This window comes from Sinohyriopsis cumingii, chromosome 14, assembly GCF_028554795.1.
Source record: "Sinohyriopsis cumingii isolate HCF-2022 chromosome 14, ASM2855479v2, whole genome shotgun sequence".
Taxonomy (NCBI): domain Eukaryota; kingdom Metazoa; phylum Mollusca; class Bivalvia; order Unionida; family Unionidae; genus Sinohyriopsis; species Sinohyriopsis cumingii.
This window is the reverse complement of record NC_142974.1, coordinates 94,187,554-94,206,189: the sequence shown is the minus strand read 5'-3', so window position 1 is coordinate 94,206,189 and position 18,636 is coordinate 94,187,554. Positions and strand designations below refer to the sequence as shown.

Below are 18,636 nucleotides of genomic sequence, written 5' to 3'. Positions count from 1 at the left end.
GATTTGTGTAGGACAACGTCCAAACCTTATTTATTCTGGACTAAAATATATGAGAACAAATGCATCAATACTCGTGTTACAAAAGCACTCTAGATGCACAAAGATTGTTTATTCAATCACGATGAAAACAGTCGACAGATGCATATCATCAAGATTATTTCAAACTGTGATGATAACGTTACAGTATTGAATGGAAAACAAACGACTATTTAGCATATGCCTATCACTAAGTGAAATAACAGTATAGTACTAAAACGGATATTGTATATATACAAACTTTAATGAATATGAATCAATACAATAGCTTAGAAAATGTGGCGCTCATCTAACGAAAGGGTGTAGAAAAATATTGCAATAATAGTTGGAAAGAATGTATGAAATTCAATAAAGCAATGCACATGAGGAATTCCTTCAAATAGAGAGAAAATAATTCAAGAAAGGATAATATGTTGAGACTAATGAGGAGAAACAATACAAGACAACAAAGGACGCTACTTAAAATAAAACAAGGATAAAATAATCGACATAATGATATAGTAGTAAAAGAAATAAATATTATATAACATTATAAAATGCTATACTCTTAAAAGTAATTTCACATAGTAGTTGAATCTAACTTAAACAAAAGTTATTGCCACAATATGATATAATTGGATCGGGCACAAGTCCAAACAACTTAAATTAGCCGTCTCTCTACGTGATGCAAGTGTTACAAACATTCAAGATGACAACATAATAATAATGAATAACCATAATTACATAGAATTGTACATTTGTGTCGTGGAATAAGTCGTTGTGCGCTCAATTTCATACAGATTCCACATCCATAGCAAAATGATACAGTAGACAATTACATGTTTATATGAATGTCAGGTTCTATTCTAGACTCTCTTCTACACACCTCACACTTTCTACATTATGTGCCATCATGCGTGTATCAGCTTGCCTGACCTTGCCTTCCTCAATTTTCAAGTCATTATTGCATGCTCTAGTTTCTACGTTCTATCTGATTTAGGTAACCACAGATATTAGTATAGACTAACTTCCCAGTAATTGAACTTGAAACGGTCATCTCTTTAGTATCATATGGTGATGCGTTTCATAACCATTCTATCCAAATTGGTTGCCACTGATGTCTCCTATAACTTTATAACAAGCGGCACAACGAAACTGCCAAATGTAATCAACATATTTTGGAGTTAGCTTTGTTATTGCCAAATGTACAATTTTGGTTTCCTTTACGGTTGTTCTTGGTATAGTTGACACAGTGACGTGTTGGACTAAGGCATTTAACTCCTGGAGGTATAATTAGCAGTTATTTATAAGCTATGTAGTTTGCATACGTTGACAACATCGTTTTTCCTATGTTACATAAACGTCAAAGCCTATCCAAAAACTTCATTTTCTCTAATATCATTCCTTCATTAGGCTTCACTATGATCAAATAACTTGAAAATGGACAGGAATTTTATAAATATTATATGTCGTGTGGAATTGCTCCTCGAATTATAATCACTATTGAAGGCACTTAAATTATGTGCGGTAAATATGTAAACTGCTGCCCGCTTTTATTTTACACGCTGAACTTGAAATATTTTTTCTTGTTAGCCATTTCATTGCACGTTTTTAAGGACTGTTCTCTTTTCGATAGTGGGTACTATTCTTTTGTAAACATCTACTGTATAAGCATCACTTTAGTAAGCAGGTAACATCTTGGTCGCTATGCTATAATTGTAAAAAAAAATAAGATTAATACTTCTTTAGCATAAGATTTAAAATATTATTCAGGTTGATATGTAAAGTGTGCATTAACCAAATTTTCTTATTTTAATGATCCGAATAATATATCGTGTGTACCTTGTAATCGGCAAAATTCGTTTTAGATTATTGCTCAGTCATGTAACGTTACCAGTTGGATGGGTTACATGTACAGTTTTAAACATATCCCACAATTCTTTGTAGCTTGACAATCATTATATCATTTAGTGATTTCAATATTTAGATTTTTGCCAATCGGATACTCTTAACAATGCGAAATCTTACATTAATATGTATTCTTGGTCTAGGAAAGTTTTCTCCTTACACTCCTTTCTGCGTATATCTATTTCGTTTTCCAATACTGTAATTTAATTAACTAATTCTGTATTACTTGTAATTTAATTAACTAATTCTGTTTTACTTGTAATTTAATTAACTAATTCTGTATTACTTATTCCCATTTCAGTTTAGCAGTAGTTGTAAATGTCAGTTTGTTTGGGCTTATTTCGATTTTGAACTCCATCGATTCTACAACTTAATACGCAAGTCTTTTCATGTATCTGAATCATGAATGTGTACGTATCTGTTTTAAGTTTGTTTTTTGTTAAAGATCTTGTTATACGGTTATTGCTGTGTCTATTTCGTTCTTACTCCCTTGCGTCAAATCGATCTTTTAACCAACCGTCTTTCAGCGTATTCATTTAATCTGATTTACTTTGTTCAACAAAAGCTTGTAATTTGTTTTACAGTTTGTTGAATATAACACCGATAAATCAAAGGTTGTTTCAAAAGATTTGAGTTCACTCATATTCATTTTGTTTTTTACTTGGCAACCTTTCTAAGTTGTCTGCACGATCATCATTGTTCTGTAAATCTGTCAGTGTTTTAGGTTTTGGTGTTATCTTATTGTTCGAGTCAGTAATATTTGTGCTAACATCACACATGAACTTTATAATCTTTTGTTTGAGCTGTTGGAGTTCCTTACTTGGATCTCTCTGTACCTGCTCCTGTTGAAATTGCAAATTATCATATGGGCCTTTAATGGTACTGGTCAAATGAATATATGTTGGTACTTATACATTGCTCAAACGGTTGAATAAATTGTCTAAACTCAAGTAAATCATCTGCACTTTCTCATGCTATTTGCAGGGCTTGATTTAATGTGCATTAACTATTGACGCTATGTGCGGACAATTGCTGTTTATCTAAAAATCTTGCTCTGTTATTATCAATATGTTTTTATAGCTACAAGTGTTTCCTGGCTCCTTCATTAACACACTGTTCGATAGCTTTTAATTTATTGTCAACTGACCACTCCGGTGGCACAATTTGTTACAGTGTGCGCCTCGGATGCGGGGGTCGCTGCCTTGCTTAGTCTGTGTTATGATGTCCCATTGCTAGACACCACACTGCAGACATAATAGAGATATGACTCAATTGTTAAAGCTATGGTAAAAATCCAAAACCACTTATTGTCAAATTGTTACCTCCACTTCGTGACATCCTTGAAATTGTTATCATCCATAGTGTATGTTTTTTGTTTTTTTTTTGTATTTGTATTAGTTACATCAAATTTTTGTACTTGATCTGTTGGATGGGTAATGCAGATCTTGTTGAGGTTCAAGTCACTCTTAACCGTTTAAACTACGGCAGCATTATTCTTATCTTCTTCTGTAAAATGTTTACAGGTAAGAACCAACCAGGACCCGTATGTTTCTCTGTTTATTCTATACTTGTTGTTTACGTTCCATGGCAAGCATATATTTCCGGTACTCTGTGAAAATATGTACAGTAGTTTTCATAGTTTCATCTCTGATATTCAGTCTGCTAATTGGACGCCTCTGTAATTGCTTATAATACGCCTTAATTCTTGTATGAAACAAATTCTCCGGGAAAGCATTATATTAACTGACAAGGATTTCACTAAACATTTTCTGTCTTGACTTTTGTATTATTATTTTAAAGCTGCAATATCAGATAGAAATTAAACAGTCCTTGTTCCGTTCTTGTCAATGAAGATTATATGAATTGTTTGTTGTTGTTTTTACTTGTTTTTTTTGGGGGGGGGGGTATCACTGGACATATTATAATATCTATCAACTATAGTGATTATCTGCAACGATATAGATAATTTACTTTTTTACTTACCAACCGCATTAATGTTTCCTTTGCTTTGCAAATACTAGGCCGCTCGATTGCATAGAAATAATTGGTATCACAAGCCACCGCTGTTTAAGTGTTTTTCTTTTCTTTTCACCTTTGCTTTTCTGCAATCATGTATAATACTATTTTCTCTTTGTTTCTAAGTTCACATTTTCCTGTTTTCTTTGATGTTACTCTCAGCGGTTGTTTTCTAGCCTTACAGCCATCCATGGCAGCTTTGCCTTATCTTTTACCATATTAGACTTATCTGCATTCATGAACGAGACCGCTGCAATAACGACTGTTTTAGCAAACTTCAATAAGGCAATGTTTGAATCAACAACAAAGCAATCGGTGTACATTCTACTTTGCAAATGATATGCAATTCTCCTTCAGAAATGTGATTTATCTATTGACACAAGCTGTGTTTTAGTATATGCTAAACCAATCATTTTTCAGGCATTTATTTAAAATGAACTATTTCCTCGTTTTATTCCTTTGTCTATTCAGATATCTACATGTACGTTATCAAACTCGCACTCGAATGCAAGTATGACATAAATGATAAAAAAGATGATGTTTATGTAATTATGTTAGATGTCATGTAGACATCTTTAAATTCAATTCGTACAAGTCCAGGTTGTTCATTGAAACAAATTTGATAACTGTTGACATTGTCAACTAAATTACGAAGCCCAAAATGATTTGGAAATTTTGAAACTCTAGCTTCATAAAGATTGCATAAGTCTTCATATTGTTTTCCTTACTCTACTCCGATTCCGTATGAGTCAAGAATTTTACAAATTATATTTTTCTTTGTTTCATTTCCATTTCGTTTTGAACGAGGTCACTGTTATTATTGTTTTCTACAAATCAAGTTGGGAACACATAGTCGCCAGTATGATACTCTGTATCTGTGATCACTCTGGTACAACCATTGTATACTATCCATTTCTTCATTATTTAAAAAACAGAAATAAGGCTGATGTAGCAGAGGTTTTGAATGACATAATTTAAAATTGTACCTATGAAGGCAATAATTTGTAGATGTGTAACATTTCAAGGGAATGATACTATAAATCGTCCCAGTGCTTGTACAGGTCAAGGTCCTTATGAAAATGGTAGTCCAAGAGAATTCACCAGTCTTTCACACCACATTCTTCACCAGTATATACATCAAGGAAGGCATTGGGATGATTGAATTACAGCTCATCTTGGAAAGAAATAGCATTTGAATAAAATAAAAAAAATACTTTGTTATGAAAACTACGATTTAAAGCTGGGTCAACTTTCGATGAAAGAATGTATCAAATCAATGCTAGCACAGAACACCATAGCAAGTAACACTGGTAGGAGCTTGTAAATAGCATGCAGATAGAGAAATGTAATCAAAGCAGTAGATATACACTTCCTGATGAAACGATTTTGTATGCTTTCACTGTAGAAGGTCCAAAATCAACTAAATATCCACTTCAACCTATTGTTTTCTCCAAAACATTTTAATAAAAGTGCAGAATAAGCTGTTATTGCTAAATCATCCATTGCTCTATCTTGGGTTTAGCTGTCCATAAAACGATGACTCATCCGTTTACAATAAGTCATTTGTAATTATTTGTTTGAAGTAAAAGTAGCAACATGGCCTTGATTTATAGCTAATGTGATAATATGATAACAGGTGAATAATTGCTTCCTTTCTTGGCTCAAAGTGTTATTTATTTTGCATTGACATTAGTGGATTTGGCTGTGCAATTTTGGCACATATGAATAGGACTTGTCTACAGTTGTTACTGGGTAAGTATCCATATGAATAGGACTTGTCTACAAGTTGTACTGGGTAAGTATCCATATGAATAGGACTTGTCTATACTTAACAATTGTTACTGGGTAAGTATCCATATGAATAGGACTTGTCTACAATTTGTACTGGGTAAGTATCCATGTGAATAGGACTTGTCTACAATTTGTACTGGGTAAGTATCCATATGAATAGGACTTGTCTACACATAGCAATTGTTACTGGGTAAGTATCCATATGAATAGGACTTGTCTACACTTAGCAATTGTTACTGGGTAAGTATTCATATGAACCTGAACCTATGATAATCAGATATAATTAACATATTTAACAGTGTGGAGCCTGTCTGACGTACAATATCATCATAATCCTACTTACCTTTTTTGAGAGGTTTGTATGGGTTTCATGGTTCTTTTATATTGATTTCTATTTGTTCCATTATAATATCTTGATGTGATGTTACATATTGTCAAGCTCTGGAATATTGTTCTGTACTACGTCAGAAATGATGGTAAGATTAACCAAGATTAAATGAGTCACTTGTATATGTAACTTGTATTTGTGTCCAACAGTATTATCCATTTTCATCACCATTTCTTTCAGTAACAAAAACATATCATCACCACCAAAAACCATAATCCAGGTTCACTTTAGAATCTATTATATATCATGGAAGTGTGATAAAAGCTCACTGCTCTCCAAAAATAATTCTTGTAGACTTTTAACAATTTGACACATAAAAGATATACCTCGAAACCTTCCTATCAAAATTGGGTTTAAGTATACAAATATGAGGTAACAAATACATGATACATCCAATAACTGTCTTCTATGAAAGTGTCTATATTAGCAAGTTGTACTGTACCTGTATGATGTGACTCATACAAGATATATCTTGAAAACTTCTTTGCTATATATCATCTTATTGAATTTGTTCTGAAAAATGTGGGAGAAAATGTACGTATTATATGTTTTAAATAAATGGAGACCAAAAAAACGGCATTTTCTACATAAACCAACATATAATAACTTAAGTTACTAGTTTAATTTTTCATTTTCACATTAATGAATTTCAAAGACCACACCCATGATAAATTCTACATTAATGGACACACCCATGGTGGATTCAAAATGAATGGACCTCACACATGATAACTATACAATAATGAAACATGATACATTCTAAATAAATGGACCACATGCATGATCGATTCTAAATTAATGTTGTTGTTGTTGTAGGGTTTAACGCCATTTTTCAGCACACAATAGGCTATACATGGTGGCCAGTATTAATAGTGGAGGAAGAACCCGGGAAAAACCTGGAAAGAACCACCGACCCATGAGAAACTATTGGCAAGCTTTCTCACATACCCACATTAGCTGAATCCAAGACTCAAACACACACAGACAGAGGTGAGATGGCAGTGATCCGTAACGGAGACCACTCGGCCACTCGGGCCCCTTAAATGAATGAATGACATTCATGTTTAATTCTTTATGCTATAGTAGTAATATAAATGTTGCATTGTCAGTAAAGTTTTCATGATGGCAAAGATGCTAGCATTCTTTTCATGATGGCAAATACGCTACCATTCTTTTCATGATGGCAAATACGCTACCATTCTTTTCATGATGGCAAATACGCTACCATTCTTTTCATGATGGCAAATACGCTACCATTCTTTTCATGATATCAAATACGCTACCATTCTTTTCATGATGCCAAATACGCTACCATTCTTTTCATGATGGCAAATACGCTACCATTCTTTTCATGATGCCAAATACGCTACCATTCTTTTCATGATGGCAAATACGCTACCATTCTTTTCATGATGCCAAATACGCTACCATTCTTTTCATGATGCCAAATACGCTACCATTCTTTTCATGATGGCAAATGCGCTAGCATTCTTTTCATGATGGCAAATACGCTACCATTCTTTTCATGATGGCAAAGATGCTACCATTCTTTTCGTGATGGCAAATACGCTACCATTCTTTTCATGATGGCAAATATGCTAGCATTCTTTTCATGATGGCAAATACGCTACCATTCTTTTCACACAAAGGCAAATATACTACCATTGTTTTCAATTTGTCAATAAAATCTTTAAATTTTTGTAAGTAATAACTGTATTACAGTTGTTATTATATTTGATTTAATTATTTGATAGCTTTAATTTTTTTTTATTCCATTACATGCTTACGTTAGGTACCTTTGTTTACTGGATTTGACATTTTCCGGAAATTCAGTTCAGTTCTGTTTGACCTGTTATAATAATAGAAACACTGTATCTAGTTTCTGACCATGATTCAGAAACAGTGGCAGTTCTTGTAAACAATTTGTTTTTTTCTTTACCAGAGTAAGAACTATTGATTTCAGTTAAGGCCATACTGGGAGTATGTGATGTTAGGCATGAAAAAAGCTTCTATTTAGTTCTAAAAGGATGACCATGTGACCCTCATGCAGGAACCTGTTTAGCCTCTTAGGTTAGCCTTATACCTAATGTTTTGTATAGAAGTAGTCCATGGGGTTTAAACTTTAGACACGTGTTGTTGTGACCAGTTTGGGCTGAGATTTTGTTTCTTAAAATTTTTGGATTTCAAGTGATTATTTTCCCTGGAAATACTAGTGCTCTAAATTAATTTTTGGACAAGGGCATTTATTGAAATTTATACAGAATTCAAAAACTGGAATAATATTTTCTGTGATTCAACAAGATACTGTTGACAATGCAGCACTTCGCCGGTTTCAACAGACATCATCATCTTCCATTTTGGATTTCATCGGGATTCGAACTCTGTTTCATTCAGGACATTTTATTACTAGGACTTCTTTTTTTAATTCTTGGATTATTTTTGGATTTGATTCGCAAAAAACCTAAGTTCTTTTTTTATTTTTCACTTTATATTCTAAGGAAATAAATTATTTGTTAAATTTTACAAAGGTTGTCTTAACTTTTTTCCTGTTACTCAGCAAACTTTTGTGTTTTGGGCATTCATGTACTGGTCCTCAATTGTACTATTTTATCTTGTACAAAAGCAATTCTAGATTGCAGACAATTTGTGTCTTTGCTCAATCAAGTAACAGTTTAACAGTTTTTGTGATTTCATTTTCTCTCTGACTTGGAAAAAAAAGGTGGTGACTGGTTAGGAAATATAGTCCTTGCAAACTAATTACATTAGCAACAATACCCTGGACATCTGGTATTGCATTAGCCACAATACCCTGGACATATGTTATTGCATTAACCACAGTACTCTGGACATCTGGTATTGCATTAGCCACTATACCCTAGACATCTGGTATTGCATTAACCACAGTACTCTGGACATCTGGTGTTGCATTAACCACAATACCCTGGACATCTGGTATTGTATTAGCCACTATACCCTAGACATCTGGTATTGCATTAACCACAATACTCCTGACATCTGGTATTGCATTAACCACAATACCCTGGACATCTGGTATTGCATTAGCCACTATACCCTGGACATCAGGTATTGCATTAACCACAGTACTCCAGACATCTGGTGTTGCATTAGCCACTATACCCTGGACATCAGGTATTGCATTAACCACAATACTCTGGACATATGTTTTTGCATTAACTACAGTACTCTGGACATCTGGCATTGCATTAGCCACTACACCCTAGACATCTGGTATTGCATTAGCCACTATACCCTAGACATCTGGAACTGCATTAGCCACTATACCCTAGACATCTGTTACTGTATTAGCCACTATGTCCTGGATATGTGGTATTGTATTAGCTACTATACCATTGACATATGGTATTGCATTAGCCACTATACCCTGTACATCTGGTATTCCATTAGCCACAATACATGGTACATTTTGTATCATGTTAGCCATTATAATCTGGATATTTGGTATTGTGTTAGCCACAGTACCCTGGACATTCAGTATTGCATTGAAAAATTTTTATAAATTCTAAGGAAGCTTGAGTTTAGTTGAAACTCGCATGAATGCTTCCAGACACCACATTTTCCATTAAAAAAATAATCAAACATCACATAATTGGCAACAGTACCTACACAAAGTTCAGCAATAACCTTAACAACATTCAATATTTGAAAAATGTTCATGATTAAAAGTAACAAATAATAACTGATAAATAATGAAATGAGAAAAAGCAATAGAGTCTATCTCAGTTTTTAAAAGACCACTTAGTATATATTGCCTATAAATTTATATCAACCACAAAATGAAACAGCAATCCATAGGAACATATTCAATGTACTTTATTAGAAGGCAGCATATTCAACATTTTTTTTAAATAATACATATATTTATATATCACAGAAAATTGCAGAAAATATAACATGACTTAATCTTGTAAAGTTAGTTTTGTACATAATTGTTTTTCTCCACCATTTATGTTACATTAATAATTGAGAAAATTGTACCACATATTCCTCTAAAACAGTCCGGCGAAAAAATGAATTTCCCTGATGTTGAAATGACATCTCTCAAATTTTTATATCCCTTTTAAACTACTCTTTATGTCTTAAAAGTTACATCTTCTATTTTGATGTTAAGGTCCAACAGACACACTCTCCATTCAAACAGACACTCTCCATTCAGTGTGGGTTAAGCTCCAACTGTAAAACTCTTGTTGGGGGAATTTCAAGCTCAGTGTTGACCTGAAAAGAAAAGGAATATCATTTCAAATTTAAGGAAAAATAAATAACATATATTAAAGCATTTATTTTTATTTTTCATTTTTTTCTAATTTTAATTTAAATTTTTTAAACTCTTAGTATCTTTTCATCACTGTCTGAATTATAAGCTTCAAAATTTAGGTTTAAAGTCTTTGATTTTATAAATGTTTCTTAAATATGTAGAAAGAATTTGAAAAACAAACATTTGAAATATATAGCGGAAACTTGCCATATATGAAACAATGAATATTTTAATCTATGTCTGATGTATATAAAAGATAACCTGACAAGGATCATTTTTAAGAATTTTTACATCATTCCCTCACTATAACACAATGCAGTATAACTCATCCCATTATAAGGTGTGTAGTCCATTATAATGTAGTCTCACTAGTATTAGGCCCTTTATTATAACATCTCCTCTTACAAGAAGAGTTCATCATTATCAAATGTTATCATAATAAGGCCCTTTATTATAACACTTCCTGTTATAATTTTATTATAACGCTTCCTGTTATAAGGTCAGTACTAGACTCTACATTATAACATTCTTCCTGTTATAAGGTGAGTACTCCATTATAAAGTAGTCTCACTATTACATTTTTAATTATCACAACTTCAATATAACACTTTTCCTGTTTTAAGTTAGTATTTCATTATAAAGCAGCCTCACTGTAAGGCCCTTCATTATAACACCTCCTGGTACAAAGTGAGTACTCCATTATAAAGCAGTCTTACTATTTGGCCTTTAATATCACACTTCCTGGTATATGGTGAGTACTCCAATATAAGGCAGTCTCCCTATATTGACCTTCATTATAAGACTGTTCCTGTTATAACGTTGTTCATCTGCTATAATGCATTCTTATTATAAGACAGTATATTCAGACTTCATGGACAGCATTATAATGAGTAATGTACTGTCATTTCTATGAAGTGAGATAATGTAATGTCCTTTCAAGACAGATGGTTGCATAATAGATGTTCAATTATAGAATAATTAGGTTTAAGGTTTAAGGCTTCTTAAAAAATTAATTAGGTCACAGGTGATTGTTAGTATGGGTAACTTTTAAACTAGAAGTGATTGTACTCTTTGACATTTGTTTAGATTAGAAATTATAATATTTACATTGTAAACATGAAAGATTTGTGTGACATTTTATTCAAAAAGAAACAAAAAGACTTACTATATGCTGCCCCAAAAAGATTTAAGTTTATTGTGAGAAAATATTTTGCGTGGAAATACAATTTTTTTAAAACCTTCTAATACAACAGATTTGTACATGATAAAACTAAACTGAAAACAATTCCCCAAACATCTGAACCAAATTCCCATTTAAAATTATGACTTTATAAAAATTTTACTTTGAAGTTTAAGGCAACAGTTGTAGACCTAACCTTAATTTCTTTAATAGGAAGCAACAATACAAAATAAAGTATATATACACTGTATCTTGAAAACAAGGCCGATCATTATTAGACAGTTCTCATTATAAGGTCAGTACTCCATTATAAGGCAGTCTCAATATAATGCCCTTCATTAAAATCCTAGTTCATGTCATAAGTTGAGTACTCCATTAAAAGGCAGTCACACTATAAGGCCCTTTGTTATAACACAGTTCCTGTTATAAGGTGAGTACTCTGTTATAAGCCAGTCTCACCATAAGGTCCTACATTATAACACAGTTCCTGTTATAAAATGAGAATAGTCACAGAAACCATCTCATTCAGTGGTAGCATAACTGTATCATAAACTTTCTTATAGGGTGGTACCACTATATGGAGGTATACCTTTTACCTCACATACATAAGGAATTATTATAAGGAGGTAGTACCGTATAAGTCCAGTTTGAGGGTCAGGAGCTTTCAGTCTGATCAAACTTTCAAACCTTTTCTTCATTATTATATTCAAGCTAAAGTTATAAATTAAAAAACTTGGTATAATTTCATTTGGAATGGTTTAGATTTGAAGCAGTGTCTTTAATTTGGTTTCTCTATCTGCATGTGTAATTTCACAGCCAATAACATGTCCAAAATCTGAGACTGATATTCATGCTCAAAACTGCTTGAAATTATGGGATATGCATTGAAGTTCTACAAGACATGTCTCCTCGGACAAGTAAAATAATAACCACTACAGTATTTGCTCACATTCCTATTTGTTTGCACCATCCTTCTGACTTCAAAAATGAAAAGCATCAAGGTTAGAAAAGACACACATCACTTAGACATTTCATTCATCGATTTATAATTTCTAACCTGACTGCCACACGGTGGTCCCTAATATATCCAGCTTATAGGCGTTTGAAAACAAACTGGTACTTCTTTAACAGCATGGTTGCAATATGGAGTGGGTGGTCCACTTTGTTTCAAATAACAAATGTCATGTAGTTCACTGTCTATACTAAGCTCTAAATAATTCTGTAATTTCATTCACTTTGTAAGTTACATCCCTTTTGAACTTGTGTATACAAGAGTTATACCTTTGCATTTGTTGGGTTATACTTTGTAGAAATACTAAAACTAGACTTTGCAAATTTTGGATGCAGATGAAACAGTTTTCATTTAAATGTACTGTTCTAGAAACAAGAAGAGGACTGTGAACAGTTGGCCTTGTTGATTACATGGAGAGATTTTGTTTTGTTTTAGATGTGAACAAGGTGAAAATGATAGGGGCCAACTGGAGACAACGAGGTTAGAAATTAAAAATTGACAAATGAAAATACTGCATTTTGTGCATTTGTTAGATCCTTGATGTTTTTAGCTTTCAAAATTGTATGAAGGTACAAATAAATGGGAAGGTAAGGACATACTTTTAAAACAACAAATTTTTATATCAAAAACCAATATTTTGGACTCAAAACATAGTCATTGTTATTTATTCCCAATACTGTGTCCCTGAGACCATAAATTCAAATTTGTTGCATATTTTACCTGCATTTCTCCTATGAAGGCATCAAAACATTTTAACAAGTTTTCTCACAAATCTTACAGTTATTGAAATTGTAGCAACCTAAATCTCTGATTCAGTGGTCATCATCCTTGGTTTGTGACCAAAAACTTGCTGGTTCAATTCTATCAAAGAATCAGTCCAGGCAGGCTATGATTGGGTATCTCTGGACATGGCACATTACTCAAACTGTCTCTACACTAACTAAATCTTTACATATTTGTGTGCCATAAAACACAAAGCAAACCAGGGATCACAATTGGAAGAAGTCAAAATAATGCTTCTCTTCCAGATGGGTACACTATAATGACAACCATATCAAGCAGAAAAATACTGATGAAATCACAGCAATTTATACAGAGAAAAGGTTGCTGACAGACGAACATAAGGACAGATTGGATGGACAGAAGGATGATATCACAATAACATAAAAAAAATTAAAAAAAAGATTTTAGAGAATGCTGTGTCATGTCTGCTCCACTGGAACATGCACGGGATTCACAGCAAATTCACTGAAGTTTGAAACTTAAGTCAAAGTGACCTGCTTTTTGCTGATGCTGAAAAGTTACACTATATAATTATAATTAAGACATACACCAAACTTCATGACTTTACTTCCAAGTGTCAACGAAACTTCGATAAATGCAAAAACTTATTATGACAACAACAACAACATCAATAACAACAATCATGAGAATACCATCAGAAATATGATACCTATGCTTTATCTAGACTTTTTATCAAGACAACAGATTATGGAAATAATAAAAATGATAAAGAATTAAACACACTGACCTTAGAATTGACATACTGATGAAGTAACATTCTCAGCTCTGCATTTTGTTGTTTGAGAGCATCTGTCTCAGTAATTAGACTGGACCTTGAAGTAAGGGTTTCACTGGAAAAAAGTGAAAACATTTCAATATGAAATATATACATCAAGCAAAACAACTAAAAATGACAATATATACAAGACATTTTGAAGTTATTTCATTAAGATGAGAAGTCTATTTCATTAAGATGAGAAGTCTATGTTTAATGATGTAAATCCCTTCACAAAAATGTGATTAGTTCTGCACAAAAACCATTACTTTTCTCATCATAACTCCATCCCATAAAGTTTTAAAATCTCATAGGCTGGTCCCATGGGCATATATAAACAGCAGAGTAATTATATCTTGTTTCTTGGGACTTTTGTTTTGACAACCAGTACTAGATAACCATGAAAATAATATGACAATGCCATCCATATCCCTTGCCTTGCCAAAAATGTTAAAAAACATGCAGGGAAAACAGATTTATAATGCATGCAGGGAAAAGAGATGAATTTGCTACAGATTTCAGATTTATAATGCATACAGGGAAAACAGATGAATTTGCAGCAGATTTATAATGCATGCATGGAAAACAGATGAATTTGCTGCAGATTTCAGATTTATAATGCATGCAGGGAAGGCACAGATATCTTAAGTATGGCTCAGCAAATGGCTGTGCAAATGATGCATGGATGGATGAACATGCTAAGAGACAAAAATGTCAAGTGTTAGTATATTGAAACTGAAACATTTGGATAGCTCAACAAGACCATTAAAAGGCTTTCCTAGGAGCCAGTAAATACTGAATTTCACTGCCTATTTCGCACCTGTTGCTGGTTGTATGATTTCAATAAGGTCTGTTTCAGAAAAAATGAACATCTGAAACTGCAGCATCATTTTGCATTTTTTATTTCAAATTTCCTCATGGAAGTATTCCTTCGACCACTCCATTAAACTCACCATCTACATAGCTGGCTGCTTTTCAATAAACAGCCACCTGTTCTGAAAGTTAGGGAAAACTATGAAGACTAGTAAAAGATGCTATCAAATTTCAAAGAGATATCTTGAATGATATTCTTTTTTTTAAGTTATGCTCTGAAAACAAATAGTGAATGATGAAAAGGTAAGCAGGCAAACAGATGAAAACATGTGCCTTTCCTGGGTACCATGTATATTTAAATGGAATAGCCATGACTGATAATCTTTGCCTAGTTCCAAAATATAATCCCGTCAGTTTTAGGTGATTGACAAATATGTCATTCAGTGTGCATCAACGCTAAGCCTACAACCATTTGTTTCTTCAAAACTTTAACATCAAAGCCAGACTTATGTAAAGTAACGTCATCTGCACATAGATAAAAAAACTATACAATCTAGATTTGCAACAAAAAGTAACTTCCCTAACATTATTGAAATAATTTTTTTTTGTAGATGTAGTAATGTAGCCATTAATGGCACTGACATAAACCGATTGTTAAATCATTTCTTCAACATTCTTCAAACAGTGGTCTGTAAGGTTCTCTATCACCTATATACATCTCTGATATCTTTCCAATAAAAATACCAATACAAGCATTAAAACGGTTTAGAATCTAAATAAACATCTATATTGGGTCACACAGATTATGAGCCCCTCCTCCAAAACAAGGGAGGAGGTGGAACCTATATTTGACGAACATTTTTATACCTTGTACTGATAATGTGACTTAACTTTAGGATCTCAGATTGTATTATAACAAGAATTTCCCCAGGAAGGCACCAAACCTCACTCAGCTTCACTCTACACTAGTTCAAGTGTGACTGTTTTTATCAGTGTTATTATTATTATTATTAGGAGCCCCGAGTGGCCGAGTGGTCTAAAGTGCTCTCCGTTATGGATCACTGTCATCTCACCTCTGTCTGCATGGGTTCAAGTCTAGGATTAGGTCAACATGTGTAAGTGAGAAAGCTTGCCAGTAGCTTCTCGTGGGTCGGTGGTTCTTCCCAGGGTTTTCCCAGGTTCTTCCTCCACCATTAATACTGGCCGCCATGCATAGCCTATGGTGTGATGAAAAATGGCGTTAAACCCCACAATAACAACAACAACAATTATTATTATTGCAAAACAGTGCAAAATACCTGTATACTTGAAGTGCCTCAAGAAGGGCATCCCACATTCTCTCTTTCTTGGAGTCAAAGACCGATGGATATTTTGCCCAATAAGCTGAATCCTCAGAATCATCTCTCTCCTCAAAGGAGGCTATTTTGAACTGTGACTGCTTCCCCTTCTCTCTGAAAGTAGATCATTGCGATTCTGTAGATAATGCTAGTTTTGTGTCACTAATATTCTAATTTTGAGCTTTCGGCATAAACATTTGACAAAATATACTGTCACATTCATACTTCAACTAGAGTTTTGTTTTAACAGTAAATGAATAAGTGTTGGGTGGGCTAGAACACACAGTATTTATTACAACATAAATATAATGATTGTAAATAGTTTATGTTGACCAGTCCAATTAAAATTTGAGGATGGTGGACTGTCTTTGAAAAAATGCATTTTCAAACAAACACATCATCTACACTAAGAGAATCTGTAAAGAAAGTACTTGTACTTCTTCAGTACATTTTGATTACTTGCTCACAAAACTGTCTCTGAGTTAAAAACATTTGTGAAGACTAAATTTATATTTGATTGACATATTTTGTTTTCCATGTACACCGAAAGGACAATGCCATTACTTAAATAGATCACACACCTCTGGTAAATGATACACATTGGATGGACTCACAACTATACTACACTAAATCTGAGAGGACTCCAGAGAATTACATCCTCCTTGTCCAAGACAAAATTTCTAATGTCTTTATATTTCATACATTTTATTTATTTTATTGATTATATTTTAAGGTTTTTCATTGAAGTATATATTTTAACTTGACAGCTTTAAGAAAACACCAAACAACAGTCACATAAAGTAGAATGTAGCTGACAATGCAAATACATTTGTAAATTTTAAAATAGTACCACATTTTTTGTGTGCAGGCTTTACCCAAGCATAATAAATAAAAATACAAAGTGATCCATAGAAAAATTCAAATTACTACACTGTCAGCTGCTATCTACCTGCTTTTCCTGGCTATGTATATGATAGTGCCAGCACACCACCCACTTAAACACAGATTAAAACATATAATGCAGACAATTGACCCAGAAGCAAACAGATCCCCCCTCCACGTCAAGTTTATCTAGAAAAAGACACTAATTAAAACATAAAAATGAATTACAGATATTATGTTAAACTTATGTGTAAACTTGTTTGGCACACAGTGGTAGCTTATACTAAAAATGTATCTGATCAAATAAAAAATGACAACTGTTGCAATCTCTATCTAAGTCAAAGTAACCTGGACAAAGTAAATCAGCTTAATTTCAAATGTAAAAACATCAACACATTCATTTTCCAAAGATCTGGTTCATCATGGTATTTTTGCAAGGTGTTTTAAGAGTATGGCATGAATAAATATCATACTTGTTTGAATACTAAACTTGAACGGTTTCATAAATATTTTGTGACAATTTAATGATTTACAACAAGTTTGTTCAATGACGACATGATAGACAGTGAAGGCGATATTGTCTTTTCTTTGGGGACTACTGTAATACAGACTGTTGTATAGATGAGCACAATACCGAGAACTTCACCTCAGATGCTTGTACGTACACATGGAGGGGGGAGTGGGGCTTAATCCAAATGCATATGCTTGCATATGGGGGGGGTCTACTGATAATGTATTTATGCATGGGGGAGGGGTGGGTGTGGGTGAAACCTCAATAATAATTTGTTTCATACGTAACCTGTTAGACTGGATTCAGTCAGCATTTGAATTTTAGCAGACACTATACAAACTTTTTAAAGTTATGCATCTTTTTTCTTTGATGCAGCCAGACATTCAACATCGGTGGAAAACCTGTTTTATTAAACACGTTAATATTATTAATCCTTGATTGTTCCTGCATGGATTAAATATAAGCCGTTCTATAGCATTTTGGGGGGCATCAAGTGTATGTACGCAGGTGTGAGGGTGTAAAAAGTATCATGTGTACAGGGATGGGGGATGGGTCAAGCTTTGCCAGATTTTTGCATATGTACTAAATGGGTAAGTTCCACATATGCTCTAATCAAAAAGTCCTGAACATTATCTGTCCAAGTTCCATACATGCTGTGATGAAAAGTCCTGACCATGCTCTGTCCAAGTTCAACACATGTTCAAATGAAAAAGTCCTGAATATGTTTTGTCTAAGTTTTATACATGCTTTAATAAAAAAGTCCAGAACATAATCTGTCCAAATTCCATGCATGCAGTGATGAAAAGTCTTGACCATGCTCCATCCAAGCGCCATCCATACTCTAACAAAATAAAGTCCTGAATATGTCTTGTCCAAGTTTCATGCATGCTCTAATCAGCCAGTTCTAAATAAATTATGATCTAGGTCCCAT

At 33.3% G+C, this 18,636-nt stretch overlaps 1 protein-coding gene across 1 annotated transcript in view; it reads right to left on the bottom strand.

Annotated features, from left to right (window-relative positions):
• Positions 1 to 9,953: 9,953 nt before the first annotated feature.
• The window catches only part of LOC149784421 (dynein regulatory complex protein 1-like), a 40,476-nt gene continuing 31,793 nt past the window's right edge, over positions 9,954 to 18,636 (bottom strand). The window contains exons 18-20 of the mRNA XM_089932483.1: positions 16,274 to 16,426; positions 14,136 to 14,238; positions 9,954 to 10,372 (exon numbers count right to left, since the gene is read on the bottom strand). Coding sequence (XP_089788609.1) covers positions 10,310 to 10,372; positions 14,136 to 14,238; positions 16,274 to 16,426 — 319 coding nt within the window. The 3' untranslated portion in view covers positions 9,954 to 10,309. The remainder of the gene's footprint in view (positions 10,373 to 14,135; positions 14,239 to 16,273; positions 16,427 to 18,636) is intronic.